This window comes from Oryctolagus cuniculus, chromosome 7 (assembly GCF_051225735.1).
Source record: "Oryctolagus cuniculus isolate XC-2025 breed Fujian yellow rabbit chromosome 7, ASM5122573v1, whole genome shotgun sequence".
In the NCBI taxonomy this organism is placed as follows: Eukaryota; Metazoa; Chordata; class Mammalia; order Lagomorpha; family Leporidae; genus Oryctolagus; species Oryctolagus cuniculus.
The window spans coordinates 128,931,203-128,952,019 of record NC_142873.1 but is presented as its reverse complement, the minus strand read 5'-3'; the positions used below and the strand labels follow the sequence as shown (position 1 = coordinate 128,952,019).

The window sequence follows — 20,817 nt, the reverse complement described above, 5'->3', positions numbered from 1 at the left end:
CTAGAAAGCAGCGAGTGATGGCTCAAGTAGTTGGATTCCTGACACCTACATGGGAGACCTGGATTGAATTCCTGGCTCAGCTCTGGCTGTTGTGGGTATTTGGGGAGTGAACAGCATGTGGGAGCTTGCTGTCGCCTATCTATCTATATCTCTCTACTCTATACCTCTCAAATAAGTAAATAATTAAAAAAAAAACATTTTGCTTTGTTTCCTTTTTAAGATTTATTTTATTTATTTGAGAGACAGAGTTACACAGAGAAGTAGAGAGAGAGAGAGAGGTTGGTGCTGTGACATAGTTGGTAAAGCTGCCACCTGCAGTGCTAGCATCCCACATGGGCACCGGTTCAAGTCCCAGCTGTTCCACTTCTGATCAGCTCTCTGCTATGGCCTTGGAAAGCCATGGAAGATGGACCAAGTCCTTGGGCCCCTGCATCCCCGTGGGAGACCTGGAAGAAGCTCCTGGCTCCTGGCTTCTGATCGGCCCAGCTCCAGCCATTATGGCCATCTGGGGAGTGAACCAGCAGATGGAAGACCTCTCTCTCTCTCTCTCTCTCTCTCTCTCTCTCTCTTTCTGCCTCTGCCTCTCTGTAACTCTGCCTTTCAAATAAATAAATAAATCTTTAAAAAAGAAGAAGATGATGACGACGATCTAAAGAAAACGATAGACACATGGGGCTGGCATTGTAGTACAGCAAGTTGAGCTGCTGCTTGAGACACCTGCATCCCATGTCAAGAGAACCAGTTCAAGTCCTGGCTGCTCCACTTCTGATCCAGCTCCCTGCTAATGTGCCTGGGAAAACAGCTGGGGCCCCTGTACCCATGTGGGAGACCCAGATGGAGTTCCAGGCTCCTGGTTTCAGCCTGGCACAGCCCTGGCTATTGTGGCTATTTAGAGGGTGATCCAGTAGATGGAAAATCTCTCTCTCTTTCTCCCTCTCTCTCTCATACTCTGCCTTTCAAATAAATAAATCTTTTTTTAAAAAAAGAAAAAGATAAATTGAAGTTCATCAAAAAGATTTTTTAAGAAAACAGAAAATGATAGACACATAGCAGGCAATAATTACACTGTGAGACAAGCACTGTGATAGAAACTGGACAAGAAGCTGAGGGACTACAGAGGAGGCACCTAAAACAATCTGGGGGAGTCAGGGAAGGCTTCCTGGAAGAAGGAATTCTTTTTTTTTTTTTTTTTCTCAGAGGAAAGCTTTATTGACTGACTGTGTGATAAGGGTAGGTGCTGTGGAGGGGTATCCAGGAGAAGCAAGGTGGTGGCGACAGCGGTGGCGGCACGGGGGGCAGGGGGGATGGGCGTGGGGAGGTGGAGGTGGGGGGCAGGGGGGCAGTGAGGAAGGAAGGAGGAGGCGGGGTGGGGTCAGAAAGGGGTTGAAGCAGGGAAGACATGCCTTGGAAGAAGGAATTCTAACAAATGAGTAAGAGGTTACCCAGCCTGTGCAAATGGCCCGCAGTATCTTTTCTGGTTGTTTGGCAAACCCAAAACAGGGATAAATAGGTCTGTTTGGTTCCAAGTGACTCTGAAACAGCAGAAAATGTCACCAGTGCCCCTTGAGTGCCAGCCACTGGCCTGGGGTCTGGGCAAGAAGTTGCATGGCCATTGCAGGGCATCCCTGGCAGCGGCGGAGAAACATGGGCCAGAGCTAAATACACGCCTCTCCCTGCCCGCCCTACCCCCACCTCCTCAACCAGGGATGCCTATTAATCCTGACAAATGATGACTTACGAACATGTAATGCAAACTGATTCATCATACATTCAAATCCGCCGCCCCGCCCCAGCGGGAGGCCCCAGCCAGACAAGTGTATTACACGGATAATGTATTTGACGTATTAATAAAACCAGCTGCATTGCTCCGGCGCGGGGACTGGGGAATGCCAATATACGATGACAGATCACATATTGATGAAATCCAGATGTTTGGAATCATAGTCTTGGGGCCTTGTTCATATTGACTGAAGGTAAAAAATGCCGTCTGTCAGCACGTTAACTCTTCCTGTTCCACACTCAGTGCAAGTGCCAATCATATTTTGCTAGAGAGGACGAGGGAGAGGGGAGTGGGTGAGTAAGTAGGGGCTTGGATGGATGTAGAGGGCAGGTGACTGCACCACGGCTAGGATGCGTGGACAGGACACTTCTCGTGCCTGATGTTCTTGACTTCTATGCAGCACCTGACCCGGCTCCCGGCACGCCCCCCACCCTTGAGAGTCCTCCTTTCTCGGCTTCGGTGACATCACACTTTGCTCATCATCATCCTACCTTTTGGGTCTTCCTTCTTAGGCCTTGATGACTTACACCTCCCCCACCTGTTAGAGTTATCAAGGTTCTGTTTCAGGACCTTCTTAGTCTATACGCTCTGGCTAAGTGATCTCACCTACTGTCAGCTTCCTTCATTTATTTCTTCATTCTATAAATATTTCTGAGCATTTGTCATATGCAAGACATCGTCCTCAACCCGAGAATACAGTGGTGAAGTTGAGTTCTTATCTATCTGTCAACGTCTCCCAGGCCCGTAATTCTGGCTGAGGCTCACGTAATTGTGCCTACTCAGCACTTCCTCTTGGACGTCTGAACAGTTCCTCAAACTAAATGCATCCAAAACGGAACTCATTTTCTTTCCTACCAAGCCCGCTGCCCTTCTTCCTGTGCCAGAAATCAGCAAATGCTCCACTGCCTGGCAGTAGCTCAGTGAAGCTCCCGCTAGTTCTGTCCTTTGACCTCGTGTCCAACCCACCTGTTTCTGCTCTTTTCCATCATCACCACGCTGGAGTGTGTCACCAACACCTCCTGCCTGACCTGGCGAGATAACCTCCTAAGCAGCCAGCCTGCCTCTGCTCCCGCCCGCGGAGACACCAGCTGCCCTGCAGTCAGACCGATCTTTTTTAAATGCAAGTCTGATATGTCACTCCCCTGCTTAAAAGTCTTCGAGGGCTTCTCATTGTGTGCTTAAAACACAGACCCAAATCATGAACGCAGTTAAAAAGGCTCCAGGTGTGGCCTCTCTCCTGTCATGCAGTCTTTCAGCATTCTGTCCCACACTCTGCTCCAGCCACGCTGGACTGTCCCAGCCCCCCACGCGGGCTTCTTCCCCTTGTCCCTTTACACTTGCTGTTTTCTACCTACTTGCCCCAATCTCTTCTTGACTGGCTCCCATGCCTCCTTCAGGCCTTTGCTTAAAATGTCACTTCTGTCACTTCCTTCACCTGCCAGATCAGGTGATTTGCTCCCCGGGTTCCATGTACTTCCCTGCTTAGACCACTCTGGAGGGGAATGTACAGTGCCTCTACCTAGAGCTAAGTCCTAAGCAGAAATTGTGTCTGTCTTGTTCATTATTGCCTGGCCCTCTTGCTACAAGTATCCAATAGACATCTGCAGAACAGTATCAGATCACTGGCTAGGTGAGTGGATGGGTAGATAGTGGGTGTTGTTCTGGTTTGGAGTCAGACCAACCTGAATTTAAATCCCTGTCTCTGTCACTGCATTGTTCAGAGACCTACTTTCCTTGTCACTGTGAAAGAGATACTGACACCTACCTCACAGGGCTGTTGTAAGGATCAAATGAGATAAAATATGTGTAGTGTTAACCTGTATCCTGGCATAAATGACACTCAGTAAAAAGTTGTCATTGAAGGACAGATAATGGATATGTGGATGGAGGGACAGGTGCACACCCTGACATACAAACCTGCATAGAACTATCTGGGTGTGGATGGAGAGGAAGAAGGAACTCCACAGGAGCCCGAGGACCAGGGCCAGGTACCTACTGAGCGATAAACCATCTGGACGGGTAGGGAAGACGGCTGGATAGAGGGGGAAAGCAATGTTTGTGCAACCGTCTAACAAGAGACAATGATTTCTCTCTTGTACCCAGCACTGATTTAATCAGACCCTCACCAAAGTCCCGGGAGTTAATATGATTATCCCCATTTCACACAAGAAGAAATGAAGCTCAGCAGTGTTAAGTGGTTTGCCCAAGGTCACACAGTGAGCGGCAACTCTGTTGAATTCTGCTTGAAGTTATGTTCTTACTAAGAAATGAAGACCTAATGTTAAGAACACACATGTGTACACACACAAACACATACATATTCATCCAGGTCCCATCTTCCATTGCCATTGGTCACCCTAACCCTCACGTTAACCCTCCAACCCCCAGACACTGGGCAGTCAAGCCATGCCTTTTGTGCATAGTGAGGGAATCTGATGCTTGGACAAGCAGAGAGGCAAGACTGGAACCCACAGGCAACAGGACTAAGACAAAACCAGACAGGCCGAGAGGCAGTTGCATGGAGGGCGTTGCCAGAGGGGCGTGGGTAGTGATCTGGGAGGGGAGGGCTTTCTCTATGAGTGTCCCTGTGTCCAGTTCTTCGCTGAGGAAGGTGCCAGAGAGCAGCCTGTGCTGGCCCCTGAGTTGGCTGTCCCCAGTGGTCAGAGGGGGGCAGCAGAGGGCTGATCAAGGCCCCAGGGTCCCTGTCCAGACGGGAAGGCTGGACCTCTCCTTTGCACTCAACAGGCTCCTGTCCACACTCCCCGCCTGGCTCAGCTTCCTGACGGCCACTTCCCATTGGAGCCTCAGTTGTCTTACGGAGAAGCTGTCCTAGTGGCTGAGCAGGGGAAAGGGACGCTCTGGAGGTCACACAGCCCGGGAGCCTCCAGGCCAGGATCCCACTGCCCTGACTTGCCCCTGCCCCTGCAAGTCTCCTGTCTGCTCCGTGAGCTCCGAGTGCCCTGTGTGCAGCGGAGGACAGGGCCCTGCCCAGCTCCGGCTTGGGGACTACCTCGGGCGGCAGGCGGAGAAGTGGAGGTGGCAGGCACCGCTGCGGCGGCTGGGGCGGTGGGAGGCGGTGCGGTAATGAATGTGGACGGGAGGCGGAATGAGCGATCCATCTTTGCATGGGCGCGGAGGGGGCCGCGGGCGTTCCCCCCACACACTCACACACTCAATCAGGCGCTGTCAGACCTCCGGCCGCCTGGCATTTTGGTGAAGAATCTCTCAGCTAAAAATTGTTGTCAGTCCCATTTCCTCGTTATCAGTGCAAGGGCTGAGGCAGCGCCCGGGGATTAGCAGGAGCGGCGAGCGCCCGCGCCCGCCATCCACCGCCGATAACACCGGGCCTCCCGCCTCACCTCCCCCATTCATCATCTTTAGCACTGACAGCCCGTCCCAGTCCCTGTCCCCAGCCCCTGTGCTCTCTGCGTCCCCACTGCGCTGCTCAGCCCCGCTGCTGACCTCCCCAGGGAGCGAGGCCTCCTGGAGAGGAGCCGGATTCCAGGCAGGCCTGCCTGACCCAGACCCACCTGTGGGAAATGGCCTTGGCCAGCTTGGGGACTGGGGGAGGTGGGCGTGGGGGCCGGACAGGAGTGAGGACCTGGCAAGGAGTCGATGCCTTCTGACAACCGGCTTCCCTGTGACGCTGCCAGCCTGCTGGAGAGGGCTCCCTGCATCCATGGGCGGCTGGAGTAGGGAGTTCTGGGAGCCTGGCCAGCCCAAGATGGATTCCCAGATTCTGGGAACCACGGGAGGGAAGAACCAGAGGATGCCTCCTCCCAAGTCTAGGAGGAATAGGGGGTTAAGGGCTTCCTTCTCACCCCAGAAAGATCACAGCCCCCTCCTCTTGGCCATCCCCAGCGGTTTTATGGCCCATTTTATGGCCACTGTAATGGCCCAGGTCAAAAGCTTCAGGGAGCTGTATTCTGGGAATTATGCAAACGAGGAGCAGGCCCAGGGCCAGAGTATGGATTTTGTCATTAAACCTAGGCAGGCCATGTCGTTAGTGCAGTAAAACCCACGTCATGACCACAGGTCTCAATATAAAATTATAGGGAACACAGCGGGGGAGGGGAAGCAGGGGGCCAATGGCCGTACTGACACCTGCCACTCTAACCCCTGAGAAAACGCGGGTGGGATGGAGGGCATAGGCTGTTGGGCCCCTCTGCTGATCCCTGCCAGTGCTGTCCCTGAAGCTGGGAACCAGGAACTGGGCACATTGTCCCAACAGGGAAACAAAGGCTAAGCTCAGAGAAGAGACACATGCCCATGGCAGCAAAGCAGACAGGCTAGGAATAGGTAGAAAGGGGATGCTGATTTGACCCTCAGGCTTGGAGAGAGTGGTCTGGGCTCCAGGAAGCCCTAAGAGCCAGGTTTGGTGTCCCAGACTGAAAGGGACTGAGCCCTGCTATTCCCCGCTCAGTTCAGCTCCCAAGTCCCTGGTGCTCCCCTTTCGCCACCCCCCCATCTTGTTTCTCCCTTTGTACCCCAGGCTTGCTTGATGATCTGTTCCTGCCACCTTGCCCATGTGCCTTACTCACCTGCATGCCTGCAGGGGAGCACCCCCTCCCTCCTGGAACCCTCCACCACCACCCCTGCCCCCGCGCCCTGCCTGTCCTCCCACAGTGCCCCTCTTAGCTCTGCTACGACTCTACTGCTAGAGTCACTGACTTTCCTTTTTGGCTTTCTCACCAATTTCTGATCTCCTAGAGGCCAAGAATGTATTTTATTTATTTTTGAGCCCCAGATTCTTAGAATAACACCTGGCATAGAATAATTGTTCAGTAAGTACTAAATGAATAAATAAATGAAGCCATGAGCCAAGCACAGGAATCTGTGTCCAGTTCTTTTTTTTTTTTTTAAGATTTATTTTGAAAGAGTTACAAAGAGGGGGGGGGGGGGCTTGCATCCACTGGTTCACTCCCCAGATGGCCACAACGGCCAGAGCTGCACCAATCCAAAGCCAGGAGCCAGGAGCTTCTTCCAGGTCTCTCATGTGGGTCCAAGCACTTGGGCCATCTTCTACTGCTTTCCCAGGCCATAGCAGAGAGCTGGATTGGAAGTGGAACAGCAGGGACTCGAACCTGCACCCATATGGGATGCCGGCACTGCAAGCAGTGGCTTTATTTAACCTCTGCGCCACAGTGCCGGCCCCATGTGTCCAGTTCTAAGCCACAGTTTTTCCCAACTGTAGAACACAGTTAACGGCACGGGAGATTTCGAGGATCTCATCCCCCTCCAGGATTCTCCGGCTCAGCGAAGCCAGGGGCAGAGCTGAGATTCATCCTCAGCGCCCACTCCCAGGCCAGGGCTTCACCTGCTTCTTTTACTCAGAGCTGCCTCCCGGTTGTCCTTTGAGTATCTGCAGCACAGCCATGGAGGCCCACAGTCAATAGGCCCTCCCCCTCCTCAGTGACCCCCTCCACCCCTGCACAGGCTGCAGCCAGGCCTGCCCGCCCCGCCACACACCAGGCCTGCACAGCTGGCCTCCAGCTCTGCAAAGCCTGTCTGGCTGCTAGAAGAATCCACTCCTCCTTCCCGCCTTGCTTCCCTTCCTCTCTTCCTCTCTCTTGTTTCATCAGTAAGCATGTGCTCTACGCCAGGCCTGCTGGGAATTGTCTGTGAAGGTAAAGATGGATAAGAAATGGCCCTTTGGGGCTGGCGCCGTGGCTCACTAGGCTAATCCTCCACTTAGCGGCACTGGCACACGGGGTTCTAGTCCCGGTCGGGGCGCCGGATTCTGTCCCGGTTGCCCCTCTTCCAGGCCAGCTCTCTACTGTGGCCCAGGAGTGCAGTGGAGGATGGCCCAAGTCCTTGGGCCCTGTACCCGCATGGGAGACCAGGAGAAGCACCTGGCTCCTGGCTTCGGATCAGCGCGATGTGCTGGCCGCAGCATGCCAGCCGCGGCAGCCATTGGAGGGTGAACCAACGGCAAAAAAGGAAGACCTCTCTCTCTGTCTCTTTCTCTCTCTCACTGTCCACTCTGCCTGTCCAAAAAAAAAAGAAAAAAAAGAAATGGTCCTTTGGGGCTGTGTTGTGGTGCAGTGGATTAGGCTGCTGCCTCTGACCCCAGCATCCCATATGGGTTCCAGTTCAAGTCCCAGATGTTCTGTTTCCGATCCCTGATAATGCTCCTGGGAAAGCAGCAGAAAATGGAGCAAATACTTGGGCCCCTACCACCCACGTGGGAGATGCTCATGAAGCTCCAGGCTTTTTAAACTTTATTTAAAAAGCAGAATTACTGAGAGAGAAAGGAAGGGACAGAGAGAGAGGGAGATCTTCTATCTGCTGGTTCACTCTCCAGGTGGCCTCAAGAGCAGGGGCTGGGCCAGGTCAAATCCAGGAACCAGGAGCTTCATCCGAGTCTCCCTCATGGGTGGCAGGGGCCCAGATACTTGGGCCATTCTCCCCCTTTTTTTTCCCAGGCCATTAGCAGGGAGCTGGATCAGAAATGGAGCAGCCAGGACTTGAACCGCCAGCATTACACTTGGGACGCCAGCATTGCAGGTGGCAGCTTTACCTGCTACACCACAACACCGCCCCCACAGCTTATTCCTTGACTCACTCATTTGCTCCCATTCCCTACCTGGTGTACTTTTAAGGTGCAACACACACCTCACTTTTGTGGTTAAGCCTGTTCTTTTTTCTATTCCTCAACATGCACACCAGAATAAATTTCTCTTCTTTGAGTCCTCAGATGACTCGATTTGGGTGTCCAGGAAGCCTTAATTATCCTCAGTCTTGTGCCAGAGGGAAGTGGGTTCTTGTTCTCAGCCTGAGCTGGGAGCCTCCACAGGTACAGGGTGGCCAGATTTACCAAATAAAAGAATAGGACAATCAGGTCAATTTTAGGGAAACTGTGAATAACTTTTAGTATAGACATGCCCCATGCAACATTTAGGACATTCTTGCACTAAAAACAATTATTCACTGTTTATCTGAATTCAAATTGAACTGCACATTCTTATTTAACCTGGCAGCTCCACTCGGGCCACCATCTCAGTCATCACTGGCATGGGCTTTATCTCTCTGAAAGCTGATTTTGGCCTTCTGCAGGCACCAGTGGGGAGAAGCAAGGAGGAAGAACTGGGTGCCAGCTAAGAGGTTGTTTCTAGGGGCCAGAGTCTGGCACAGCCGTTCGGAAGCTGCTTGGGATGCCCGTATATCGTGTTGAAGTTCCTGGGTTCAGGTCCCAGCTCTGCTTCCAATTCCAGCTTCCTGCTGGTTATGTGCTCTTCCCTCCCACACAGCCTGGAGTCACCTGCCAAACCCTTACAGAAGGGGATGGCTCAGATGCTTGGGTCCCTGCCACCCATGTGGGAGGCCTGGATTGCTGTTGTGAGCATTTGGGGAGAGAACCAGCAGATAGAAATCTCTCTCTCTCTCTCTCTGGCTTTCAAATAAATAAAATTAAAGTTAGAATTAAAAATCAACAGAGCATCCATAGAGAAGAAAATGCATCTTGATGAACAGAGCCCCCTGAACCCCATGCATGCAAGCAGAGGCTGGGGGAGCACTGGGTGGGGAGGAGTGGCAAGAGAAGGGGTTTAGGCATCTCAAAAAGGATGAACAGGGCACACTTCAGGCTCCTTCCCAGCCATGATATGTTCTGGTTACCATCAGTGACAACTTGGCAATGGAGTTCAGGCCCCCAGTGACCCCTCAGATACTGGGGGTGCACAATTTGACAGGCATTTTGGAGAGAGGAAACCCAGAATCAGTAAGATTCAAAAGAGGCCAGCAAGGTTCATCCAAGTGGGAGGTGGCGAGACCTGAACAGGGAAACATTGACTGCAGAACCGCTGAAGAAGCAGAATGGACAGGATCGGGGCTTAGATGGATGTGGGAGGGGAGAGGGAAGGCAAGGGGCCTAGGCTGAGGCTAAGGTTGCTGGCTTGGGTGGCCAGATGAATGCAGGCATCTTCAGCTGAGATGGGCATTGCTGAAGGAGGAGCAGGTTTGCAAGAGGGAAGAAGCTGGAGAAGTTTTGGATGGATGAGTTTCTGATTCTTGTGGGAACACCCAGGGGACATCTGGATGTAGAGATCTGAGGTAGAGACAGAGTCTGCAGTCAACAGGGCACAGATGGGGTGATGGCCATGGCCAGGAACAAGAGCATCTGGCACACGGAATGGGGAGGACAGCAGAAGCCGGGGGTGGAACCTGGGGAAAAGTGAGGAATGGGGAGGGAAATGCTGCCCTGGAAGTCCCCTGGTCCCTTGTGGTCTTTCCCACTTTCCACTGTGAGGGCCTCCAGGGCGGGGACTGGACCTGGTTCTCCTTTGAGTCCCGACTTCTCTGCACTGGGCCTGGCTCAGAGGACGCCACAGAAAATGTTTGTTGAATGACTGCAGGAATGGGTCCTTTTCTCTCTCTCTTTTCTTCCTTTACCAGATCTGTGGAATGGGGAATGTGAAAGCAGTGAAGGCAGGAGAGAGACAGAGGGGCACTGGGTATTCTGGGTGATGGGACAAGTGAGCACACACGTGTGCATGGAGTGACCAAGGTCTCATTGCAGAGAGCACTGATGGTGTTCAAGTAGATTTCCGAGAGGGGCAGCTGGCTGAGATGGCGCCATTTGTGACCACAGTCTGGAGCTGCAAAGAGGAGTGATGCTCACAGGCTCTGAGACCCTCAGGTCCCCTCTCCCATGGTTCAGGAAGCCCCGGGGGGCAGCAGCAGGCCTGAGTCGCAGGACCAGGACAGGGGTCTCCCCGCGTGGATGAGCCCGGCTCACACGTGTGTGTGTGTTCTTGTCCCTCACCAGGTAAGAAGAAGGCAGCAGCGTTGTTTGACAGCCAGGCCCCCATCTGCCCCATCTGCCAGGTCCTGCTGAGGCCCAGCGAGCTGCAGGAGCACATGGAGCAGGAGCTAGAGCAGCTGGCCCAGCTGCCTGCCAGGTAAGTCCGCCAGAGGCGCCCGCTCGCTGGCCCGCTCAGCGGGCTCGGGGAGCAGCACGTGCACCACCCCACCCCACCCCCAGTCCTTAGGAAGTAGACGGCGCCCTGCTGCTCTTCCCTGCCACCCCACACATCCTTTAGATCAATGCTGCCTTCTCTTCTTGCCCTGTTTTTGGAGACTGGAGGAGAGTGATTCTCAGACCCCAGCCTCAAAAGAGCCCCAGGAGAACTAGAAGGGGATGAGCCACTGCCACAGGCCCAGCACTGCCATGTTGGGCCTCAGGGCAGGATGAAAGGAGCAGGGCCTGGGCCTGGCGGCCCCACCAGAAGCACCGCCTGGGCCTGCCCCCCAGGGGAGCAAGCACCACGTGCTCTGACTCTCCAGCCCTGAAAGGTGACAATCTGGAATGTGCTCAACTGTGCTCCCACACCACCTCCCCAACCCTCCTCCCTTGTCCCTGCCTGAAAGACTGGACAGGCAGGGCCTCCTCCCGGTCCTCAGGGAGGAGCCAGGAGATGGAGAGGGGCAGAGGAAGGGGTGACAAATCACCTTGTCCAGCATCGCTTTTTAAAGTCACCATGTCCGCACACGTGTGAAGCCTGTGGGGCCAGGGGTTCAGACAAGGCACAGACGGGACAGTCTGTGTTCGCTCCAGGATGTCTGAGGCCTGAGCGGAGAAGACTCAGGGGCCAGGGGCTGGGATCATCTGGAGACGCCTTCACTCACGTGTCTTGTGGTTGATGCTGGCTGTCGGCTGGGATCTCAGTACCTACACACAGCTGCTCCTGTGGCCTGGCAGCCCTGGAGGTAGCTGGACAACTTACAAGGCAGCTTAAGGCTCTAAAAGCAAATGTTCTAGCCTATGTGGTGGAAGCTGCATCAGTTTTGATAACCTGGCCTTGGAAGTTACTTAATGTCACGTCTATTGCTATCAGTTGACTGAGGCAGTATTAACCTACTTGATTCAAGGCGGGGTGGGGAGGGACAGACACCCCCTTTTGATGGGAGGAGCGGCAAGGTCGTATCATAGAACGATGTGGAGGATGGGAATTTGGCCCAGCAGTTAAGTTGCCTGCATCCTTTATCTGAGTACCTGGGTTCGAGTCCTGACTCTCCTCCTGATTCTAGCCTCCGGCTAAGGCAGATCCTGGGAGCTGGCGGTGATGGCTCGAGTAGTTGGGCTCCTGCCACCCATGTGGCACACCTGGGTTGTGGGCACTGAGAGAGTGAACCAGCAGATGGAATCTTTCTCTGCCTCTCAAGTAATTTAGACACTAAACTTTTACTAAACCCAATGGGATCAGCTTGTTAACTAATTACCAAGTTAAAAAAGAAAAATATGATGCCGATGAGCATGCGGGATGGGCATGGGAGATCTGGCTGAGGCCATCTTTGGAAAATAGGATCTGCACGGTGGGAGCAGCTTGCCCGCTACTCTCAGACCCACTCCTCAGTCCAGGACTTCAGATTTGATTGATCCTCCCTCCTCCCGCCCTCTCACCTCACCCCCGTGCAGCATGCTGGGGGTCTGAAATGATCCCTGCCCTTGGAAGCTCATAGCAGGTGTACAGAGCAGAGGAAGCTTCCTGAGGGAGGTGGGGCCTGGGTTGAATTTTGAAGGAAGAAGTATTAGTCATCTATCACTGTGTTACAAATTACCCCCGAACCTAGTGGCTTATAACAACAAGCATTTGTTATCTCAGCTTCTGTGGGTCATCAATTCAGGACCAGCTTAGCTGGGGGTTTGTGAGTTGTGGCCGCCGCCTCGGAGTCTCTCATGAGGCTGCAGTCACTGGGAAGTCTGACTGGGGATGCGAGACCTGGTCCCAGGATGGCTCATGGCCACGGCTGTGGGCAGAGGCTCAGCTGCTCCAAGTGTGGTTCTCTCCCTGGGGCTGTTGAGTTTCCCTACAACATGGCAGCTGACTTCCCACGATCACGTCTTGGTCTCTGGGAGAGAGAGACGAAGAAGAAGGCCGCAGTGCCTTCTGGGAGCTAGCCTGGGACGTCCCACACTATCACCACCACCCCATTCTATTCTATTCTAGGAAGTCAGCAGGCCCAGCAAATACTCAAGAGAGTGGAAGTCGCGCTCTTGAGCTCTGCCTCTTGGAGGGAGGAACAGAAAAAAATCTGTAGGCATGCCACCACCAGACAACCACCACCCAAGACTACACCAAGGATAAGAAAAATCCTGTGGAACACTCAGTGTGGGCCAGGAGTGTCACACTCCACTCACTGACTTAGCCTTCACGACAGCCCTCTGAGGCGGGTGAGGCAGCCGTGCAGCACTGCAGAAGGGGCTAGCCGGGCGACTCTGTCATCGTGAGAACATCACAGAGTGTACTCACGCAAGCTAACACAGCTATGACATCACTGGGCATCACAGTCTTATGGGCTCTCTGTCACACACTGGCCCAAACAGCATTCTGGAGTGCAGGATGTTAGGGTTACTCCCACTTGACAGCTGGAGAAACTGAGGTCCAGAAGGATTGAGGGATTTCCCTAAGGTTGCACAGTTCCTACCTGGTAAAGATAAGTTTCACACCCAAGCAACCTGACTGCCCTCCCCTCCCCAACCCCAGCACGCACACACCAGGGGGAGGGACCTGCCAGGGGCAGAAAGTAAAGGAAATATCCTTCTGCGGCAGAGCCGTACCTTGGCTGTCCAGGAGGAGTTCAGCTCCCGACAGAGGACTTCCTAGCAGCAAGAGAAAACGAGGCAGAGCCTTGCAAAAGCAGCGTGCCCCCAAGGGCCTGCAGAACGGGATCTCTCTGCTGGCTCGGCCAGGGCCCCGCACCTGCACTGCCCAGAGCGTCCAACCCCGCCCATGCCCCTGCGCCGTCCCTCACCCCCTGCAGCAGCTCCGCGCAGCCCCTGCGCCCACACCCCCATCCCCACGCCCACGGCCCCACCCCGAGCCTCCACGCCCTTCCGGGCTGCGTCTGCGGCCCCGCTCCTCCGCGACTTCGCGCGCGGCCCCGCCCTGCGCCCTCTCCACCCGAAGCCCCACCGCGCGCGCGCCCCGCGCCCCCGGCACGCCTCCCCCGACCACCCCCCGCCGCTGTCTGACAGCCGGGCCGCGGGATCTGCACAGCAAGTGAAATTCCCGTCGGATCGATAAAGCCGAAGCGCTGGCGGCGACGGGTCGATGGTTTTATCTGTCTCGGCCCCGCCGCGCCCGCCGCGCTGACAGTCGGACCGGCCGGCAAAGGCGTTCAAGGGCAGCCGCGCCCGCCGCCCCCTCCTCCGCCTCCCCGCCCTGCGGCCGCGGCGCGCGCCGGACTGCGGGCTGGACCGGCTCGCCGCCGCCCTCGTGATTTATCTGGATTTTTAATTGGAAAAAATTTGCGAATTAATTGATTTCAGGAACTTGCCAATTAACATTGTAATTGGGTGCGTGATAAATTCCCAGGGAGCGTGTCAGCTCCCTCCGGGCTGACGGCCGGCCAGCCGGCCGGCCGCGCGGGGTGGTGGCAGGGAGGGCCCCAGCCTTGGCTGCCCGAGCTTGGGAAAGCAGGGGGAGAGCAGAGGCGGAGGGCCCAAGAGGAGACACTGGGACTCCTGAGACACCCTCTCGCCTGCCCAGCTCTCCCAGCCGTCAGTCCCTGAGCACAGAGGGCCTTTGGACCAGCCATTTCACAGATGGGGAGACTGAGTCCTGGGGGGAACAGAGCACAGAGACCTCCCCAACTCTCATCCTCCCCGCTCCTCACCTCCCTGGTTCCCCTGGCTGGCTCCTCACCTCTTCTCTCTTCTGCCCTGCTGGTCCTTTCTCAGCCTCTCTGTCCTCTGGGTCTGCAGGTGCTGCCGCCAGGATGCCCTCCATCATCAGGGACACGTCGCTCCTGGGCACACGGCTGCAGCCTGAGGAACTCTTTGGGGTGGGCCTGGTGTCCTGCCTCCTGCCTCCTGTGCCGGAGCAGTGCAGAGCAGGCAGGTCCCTGTGGGGCACACCTGAACACTCATAGAAACTGAAAGCTTCCAGCTGCCAAGCTGAGGCGGCCTGGTTTGCACAGACCCAGGCACCAGTGTATCTGAGGGTACTTCAAAAAAGTCACTGGGGCAAGAATTGTTGAATTGCATCCATGTGAGGGATCTTCAAAAACATCATGGAAACGTATCCTATGAATGCACTATGCATGGATTTAAAAGTTTCCCATCAAAATTAACTTTTTAAAATATTTATTTATTTATTTATTTGAATGGCAGAGTTACGGAGAGGGATGGGGGAGATAGAAATTTATCCACTGGTTCACTCCCAAAGTGGCTGCAACAGCCAGGGCTGGGCCAGGCCAAAGCCAGGAGCCAGGAGCTTCTTCCAGGTCTCGCACATGTGCAGCAGGGGCCCAACCACTTGGGTCATCTTCCACTGTTTTCCCAGGCCATTAGCAGGGAGCTGGATTGGAAGTAGAGCAGCTGGGACTCGAACCAGTGCCCATATTGGTGTGCCACAATGTCAGCCCCATCAAAATTAATTTTAACTCCATTTTCCAAGAATTTTTTGAAGTTCCCTCATATGGGTGACACACAGGTGTCCACACACACCCTTTCCCACACATGTAGAGGTGCTCTCACACCTGAGCCATGTCCCCGTAGATGCTCAGTCCCACAGGTTCATGGTATGCAGACACAGGAAGCAGTCAGAGTTGACCACTGACCCAGGACTTAGTTTTTTTCAAAGCACTTTTATATTTGAGACTAGAGACTATGTCTACCACACCCCCTCCTTCACCTCACCCCACCCTCTGACTTTCCCCTCTTCGATCCTGCTTAGGGACCCCCAGACCTGGCCAGTTAGGACAAAGAGGGCAAAGTTAGATCAAGGGCAGGTAGTGCAGGGTCTCCCTGCTGGACAGTGTCCTAGATGTTGTAGGGCGTCTAGAACCTTGTATGCCAGGGTGAGGAAGGGGGGCTGCAGGAAGGGGGCCATTGAATATAGGTTGGGGGTCAAAGCAGGGAGATAAATGAGGGGGTTGGAAAGGGTCTGGGGCTGCAGGTGAGAGCCCTGGGAATGCAGAAGAGGAAATGATGAGAGCTGACGGCAGAAAAAGCAAGTGGACTTAGCTGAAGGAAGCTGCTTCTTTTTTTTTTTTTTTTTTAAGAAAAAAATGTTTATTTGAAAGGCACAATGGGGGGGCTTCTATCTGCTGGTTCACTCCCCCAAATGCCCACAGACTGGTCCAGGCCAAAGCCAGGAGCCTGGAACTCCATCCAGGTCTCCTCCTCATAGGGGTCAAGGGCTCTCAAATACTTGAGCCGTCACTTGCTGCCCCCCAGGATGTGTGTTAGCAGAAAGCTGGATAGGACACAGAGTGGCTGGGACGAGAACAAGGCCCCCTGCTATGAAATACCTCCTAGGCGGCAGCTTGGCAGGCAGCACCACAAAGCCCACCCTGGAGGGAGCTTTCCGACTTGGGTAATTGGAAGGGTGGTGGTGACAGAGAAGCAAGTGTCTGAGAGGAGACAAGAGGCAGGTGCTGAGCCCAGGTGTCTCCCGCATGGTGATGGGGTAGGGCTAGGACATGTGCAAAGAGACAAACAGGTAGGGGCATAGATGAGGGTTGCACATGGAAGGGAGGAGGTTGGGGCCAGCCCCAAATCTCCTGTGGCCCTCAGGCAGGAGTTTCCATCCAAGAGAAGGAGCCTTGGACGCTGAGACATTGCACAAAGCTGAAAGTGAGGTTTGACCTGGTGGAGGCTGGGCTTGGAGATCTTCCTGGGAGCTCCTGGAGCCACTGGGAGAGATGGCCTCTGGGCTGAGAGGCCAGCTTCCTGGTCAGTGTTTTCACAGGGCTGAAAGACGCCAGAAGCTGGCTGGGTGACTCTGCAGGAGAGGCGGGGTGTGAGGATGGCAGTGCCCCTACCCCCACTTAAGCCTTATTTAAGGCCGGCCTCGGTGTTTGGTTGGGTAATGAACTAGATAAACAATTCCCCAAATAGATTAAAACGAAGTGTAACTTACAGAGGCGGCTGGTGATGATGGTTTATTCCCGGGCAGTGCACCATTTCTTTATTTCCAAGGATAATTCAGTGTAAATCACCTTAATTAAAAGTGTCAGCCCAGCCCATGAATATTGTACTTAGGAACGCGTTTCCTGGGTCCCAGTTATAATTTAAAACCCATGGATCACTAGGCAGCGAGTGACTGAGCAAGGGAGGAAATCGTTGGGGGTGGGCTATGGAAACAAGGGAGGGAGGAAGGCAGAGCTGATGGGCTGGGCGGGAGCCAGGCCGCCCGTCCACACCCCGGGGCTCACACTTCTCTTCCCCAGGGCTGGCCCATCACCAGACTCCTGAGAGTCTGCGGAACCAGCACACTTGGAGGGGATGGGGTTGTTGGAGGGGAGACAAGGAAGGCCCTTGCTCAGAGAAGGAAGGAGTCGGAGGTGGTGCCAGCCCCTAGGGAGGAGAAGGAAAGAGCCGTGCTGGGAAGAGATCCAGGGATCGGACTGGCAAAGCGTGAGGCTGGCCATTCGGACCTTTAATGGCCCCATTTCTGTCCAGCAGCAGAGTAAACTGAAGCCCGGGTCAGTAGGACCCTCCCCAAAGTCACACCCAGAGTTCTAGCCTCAAGCCTCAGCCCTCAATACCCTTCGCCAGGCTGCGCGGGCAGCTGAAAGTCAGCATTTGGGACCTGGTCAGACATGGACTCAAATCCCTGACCCTCAGTGGACGGTGTGAACCCAGAGATGTCACTCAGCCTGTTCACCCGCTCTGTGGAGTTTGAGAAAGTGAGTCAGTGATGTCACACATGCACAGCCTGTGTCTGTGAGAGTGGGTACCCACAAATGGCTTTGCCTGCCCTTTCTGGCCCAATTCAGATAATACCCTTAGCCCAGCCCGGGGCGGGTGCTGAGAGAGCAGCGTGTGGCCGTGGGTGCCGTCCTTCCACAAGCAGTGTGATAGTCAGTGCCTGCTTATGGAGGGGTTGAAGGAGGAGAGTCATGAGCTCACAAACTAGCTGTGCCTCAGGAGGCCCTCTGTACACCCCCAGTGTCTAGATCCAGGCCGGGCACCCCGGTTACAGACACACTGTAGTTACACACAGCCCATTGCAGCTGTGGCCTGGTGTGCCCACCGTGACTGCACAGGCAGACAGCTCTGCTGTCACACTCACACCTCAGCCTCACGCTGCCGCTGAGCTGGTGACTCCGGAGCTGCAAATGATGCATGTCTGTGTGTCCGTATTTGTGGTGCGTGTATGGCTGGCTGTGCGTGTCGGTACACGTGGGTGTCTGTGTCTGTGCATGTGTTTAAGTGGACTGGTGTGTGTGCGAGGACCTCCTCGTCCAGTCTGTGTGGCTGCTGTGGATCTGCCTTTATGGACGTGTTTCTGGGAGTGTGACTCTGTGGCCCTGTGCATCCGTATGCATGTCTGAGTCGCCAGCCGTGACTGCCTGTGTCTGTGGCACAGTTGTTGGGCATATGGCTATGCATCTGCCTTTATGCCAGGGTTTCTCAGCCTTGGCACGATTCACATTTCAGGTCAGATAATTCCTCCTTGTGAGGTGCTGTCTGGTACACTGTAGGATGTTTAACATCTTCAACCTACTAGATGCCAGCAGCAAACCCCCTCCCTGCAATCAAAAAATGTCTAGATCTTGCCAAGTGTCCCCTGGGCGGGCAGACATCACCCATCTCCCCACCACGTCCCCTGTTAACAGCCACTACTTTTTAAAGAATTATTTGTTTAATTTATTTGAATGACAGAGAGACAGAGACACACAGGCAGGGATCTTTCACTGGCTCACTCCCCAAATGCCTGCAGCAACCAGGGCTGGGCAGGGCCAAAGCCAGGAGTGCAGAACTCAATCAGGGTCTCTCATGTAGGTACCTGAGCCATCACCTGCCGCCTCCCTGGGTGCACATGAGCAGAATGCTGGAATCAGAAGCAGAGCCAGGACTCGAACCCAGACACTCCGATTTGTGATGCGTGTGTCTTAACCACTGCCACCAAATGCCCACCCCAGAAGGCTACTACTGTGATCTATGCCTTTGCTGTATCTCGGGTGTGTCCATGTCTGACCCTGTGGGTGTCTGAGCACAGGTGTGGGTGTTCCCTGTGTACACACTTGACAGGTCTGTGTGGTAAATCTGGTAATGAACCAGATAAACAACTTCCCGGGTGGAATCTGTTTCTCTTTTGTGCTTTCTGGATGTATCTGTGGATACTCTGTGTGTGTGTGTGTGTGTGTGTGTGTGTACTGTATGTGTCTTTGTGGGGAGCCAGTGTGAGTGGAAAGTGTCTGCCTCTGTGCACATATCAGCCAGGGCTTGGTGTCCATGGATTTGTGTTGTGTGTGCGCATGCGAGTGCACACGCGTGCGTGTGAGCACAGATGTGCCGAGCATAGTGGGGCTGGCAGGCAGGAGGGACAGGAACAGGGATATTAATGTTTCTGAAGTGGCTCTGATTTGATATGTCTTGTTCCATTGTCAGCATCTGTTTAGCGGGGATTTGTAATACTTTGTGGCTCTGGATCACTCATGCTTAGCACGGGATGTGGCCGTGCATACCAATTTTGTTATTAAACACAGTCCTCGCCTCCCCCACAGCCCATCCATCACCTCCCGCCCTGGCCCCCGCCTGCTCTGAGCCGCCCACCATATTTCAGGGCCCAGCTCCTGCTGCCTGCCGCGCCCGACGCCGGAGGGCCTGGGGCTGACAAATTGAATCAGGGGGAGATCATTCCTGGCCTAACACAGTTTGCAGCGTGTTGGAGGGAGAATTGACAAGAGCCATGTCAGCTCTGTCACCCCTATCCCACAGGAGTGCAAAGCAGGCAGGGGGCAGGGGCTGGAGAGAAAGGGGCTTCTGGGGTGGGCAGAACCTTCTGGGCTGAGCCCAGGAGTCGTGTAGAGCCCTTTCCCCCAGATCCACTGGGGAGTCTTCCTTGTCAGGGTCCGTGTCCCCCTCCCAGTGGCCAGCATGGCCCTTGGCTCCTGATAGAGGCTGAACTCGGCTGGGCCACTAGGTGGAACAGATTGGGTGGAGCTTGGCTGAGCTGGGTTGGACGAGGCTTTGCCTTCTGTCTCTGGGGTCTTCTTGCTACTCTACCCCGGGTGCCCCGGGCAGCAGGTGGAATGTCACTCTGTTCTTTTCTTTTCTGGCAGCAAGAATTCCCTTCTGAAGGATGCCATGGCTCCAGGCACTCCCAAGGTAGGTGGCTGATTATGTGTTTTCCTCCTGCCCATCCTGAGGCCCACCCAGAACTGGCTCCTCTTAAGAAAAAAACTTTTCCTATATCCCAACTGCCTTGGGAATGGAACGTCATCCTGAGGCTAGGGCAACCATGTGTGTGAGGGAGGGTATGTGTGGTGTGTGTGCTCTGTGAGTGAGAGTGTGCCCATCTGACTTCTAGGGAGGAGAGGGGCCAGAGCCCAGAGTGGCCTGGGGGTGAAGGCCACTCAGACACCAAGGCTGGGAAGGCTCTAAGGCGAAAGACGAGCTTCAGTGGGTGAAGAAAAATAGAGAAATGAGATCGAGGTGCACCACAGGTGTGCTGGGGTGGGGTACACTCTGTCCTGAGGGCAGCAAGGAGCCGGAAAGGACATTGGGTGCACCGGGGGACACAGCCCGCCCCTCTGAGCAGGGCCTGTGGCAGACACACTTGCACACCTCTGAAGGAGAAAGGCAAGTACCTGGCTCGGAGGAGGGGCCAGAGAAGCCGAGCACAATGACCCAATCTGTACAGGTGGCCTTGGAGGCACCGGCTACTGCCTTCCCGAAGTGATGATTTCAAGGGGATGGAGAGCAGGGGAAGAAGCAGCCCCTTCCCTACCCCTCCATGTAAGGTTACACCCTTCCTTATAGGTTCTCACGAGGACTCAGAAAGGTGAGAAATCCTAGCCCATGCTATAGGAGGGAGGAGTGAGCGTGGGAGCTGTGGGCCCAGATAAGGGTCTGCGAGCGAGAGTGTGTAGAGAAGACAGCAAAAGCCACAAGCCAAAGAGGAGCGGCTAGAGCCAGGCAAGGTCCAGGGGGCAGGCAAGAATTCAGGTCGGGGAGACTCAACAGGGCGGTGGGTACAGGAGAGCGAGATGTCCCGTCCATGTCTGGAGCAGTCGGCAGTCAGCAGGGGACAGGCTGGTGAACGGGCCCCTGGTGTCTAGAAGTCTCAAAGTCACCGGCG

At 54.7% G+C, this 20,817-nt stretch overlaps 1 protein-coding gene and 1 long non-coding RNA gene across 7 annotated transcripts in view; one reads left to right on the top strand and one right to left on the bottom strand.

Annotated features, from left to right (window-relative positions):
- Window positions 1–20,817, top strand: part of RNF220 (ring finger protein 220) — a 249,152-nt gene that overhangs the window by 200,389 nt on the left and 27,946 nt on the right. For all 6 annotated transcript variants that reach the window (XR_011390739.2, XR_016211056.1, XM_051857864.3 and 3 more), the window contains exons 3-4: window positions 10,548–10,680; window positions 19,799–19,844. Coding sequence is in view for 4 of the 6 variants with exons in the window: in XM_051857864.3 (XP_051713824.2) it covers window positions 10,548–10,680; window positions 19,799–19,844 (179 nt within the window). In the remaining 2 variants the exon portion in view is untranslated. The remainder of the gene's footprint in view (window positions 1–10,547; window positions 10,681–19,798; window positions 19,845–20,817) is intronic.
- On the bottom strand, window positions 6,614–13,541 carry LOC149125726 (uncharacterized). Its single transcript, XR_016211059.1, has 2 exons — window positions 13,341–13,541; window positions 6,614–6,831 (listed from the first exon to the last, which is right to left on the bottom strand). It is a non-coding gene; the product is annotated as an uncharacterized LOC149125726 (long non-coding RNA).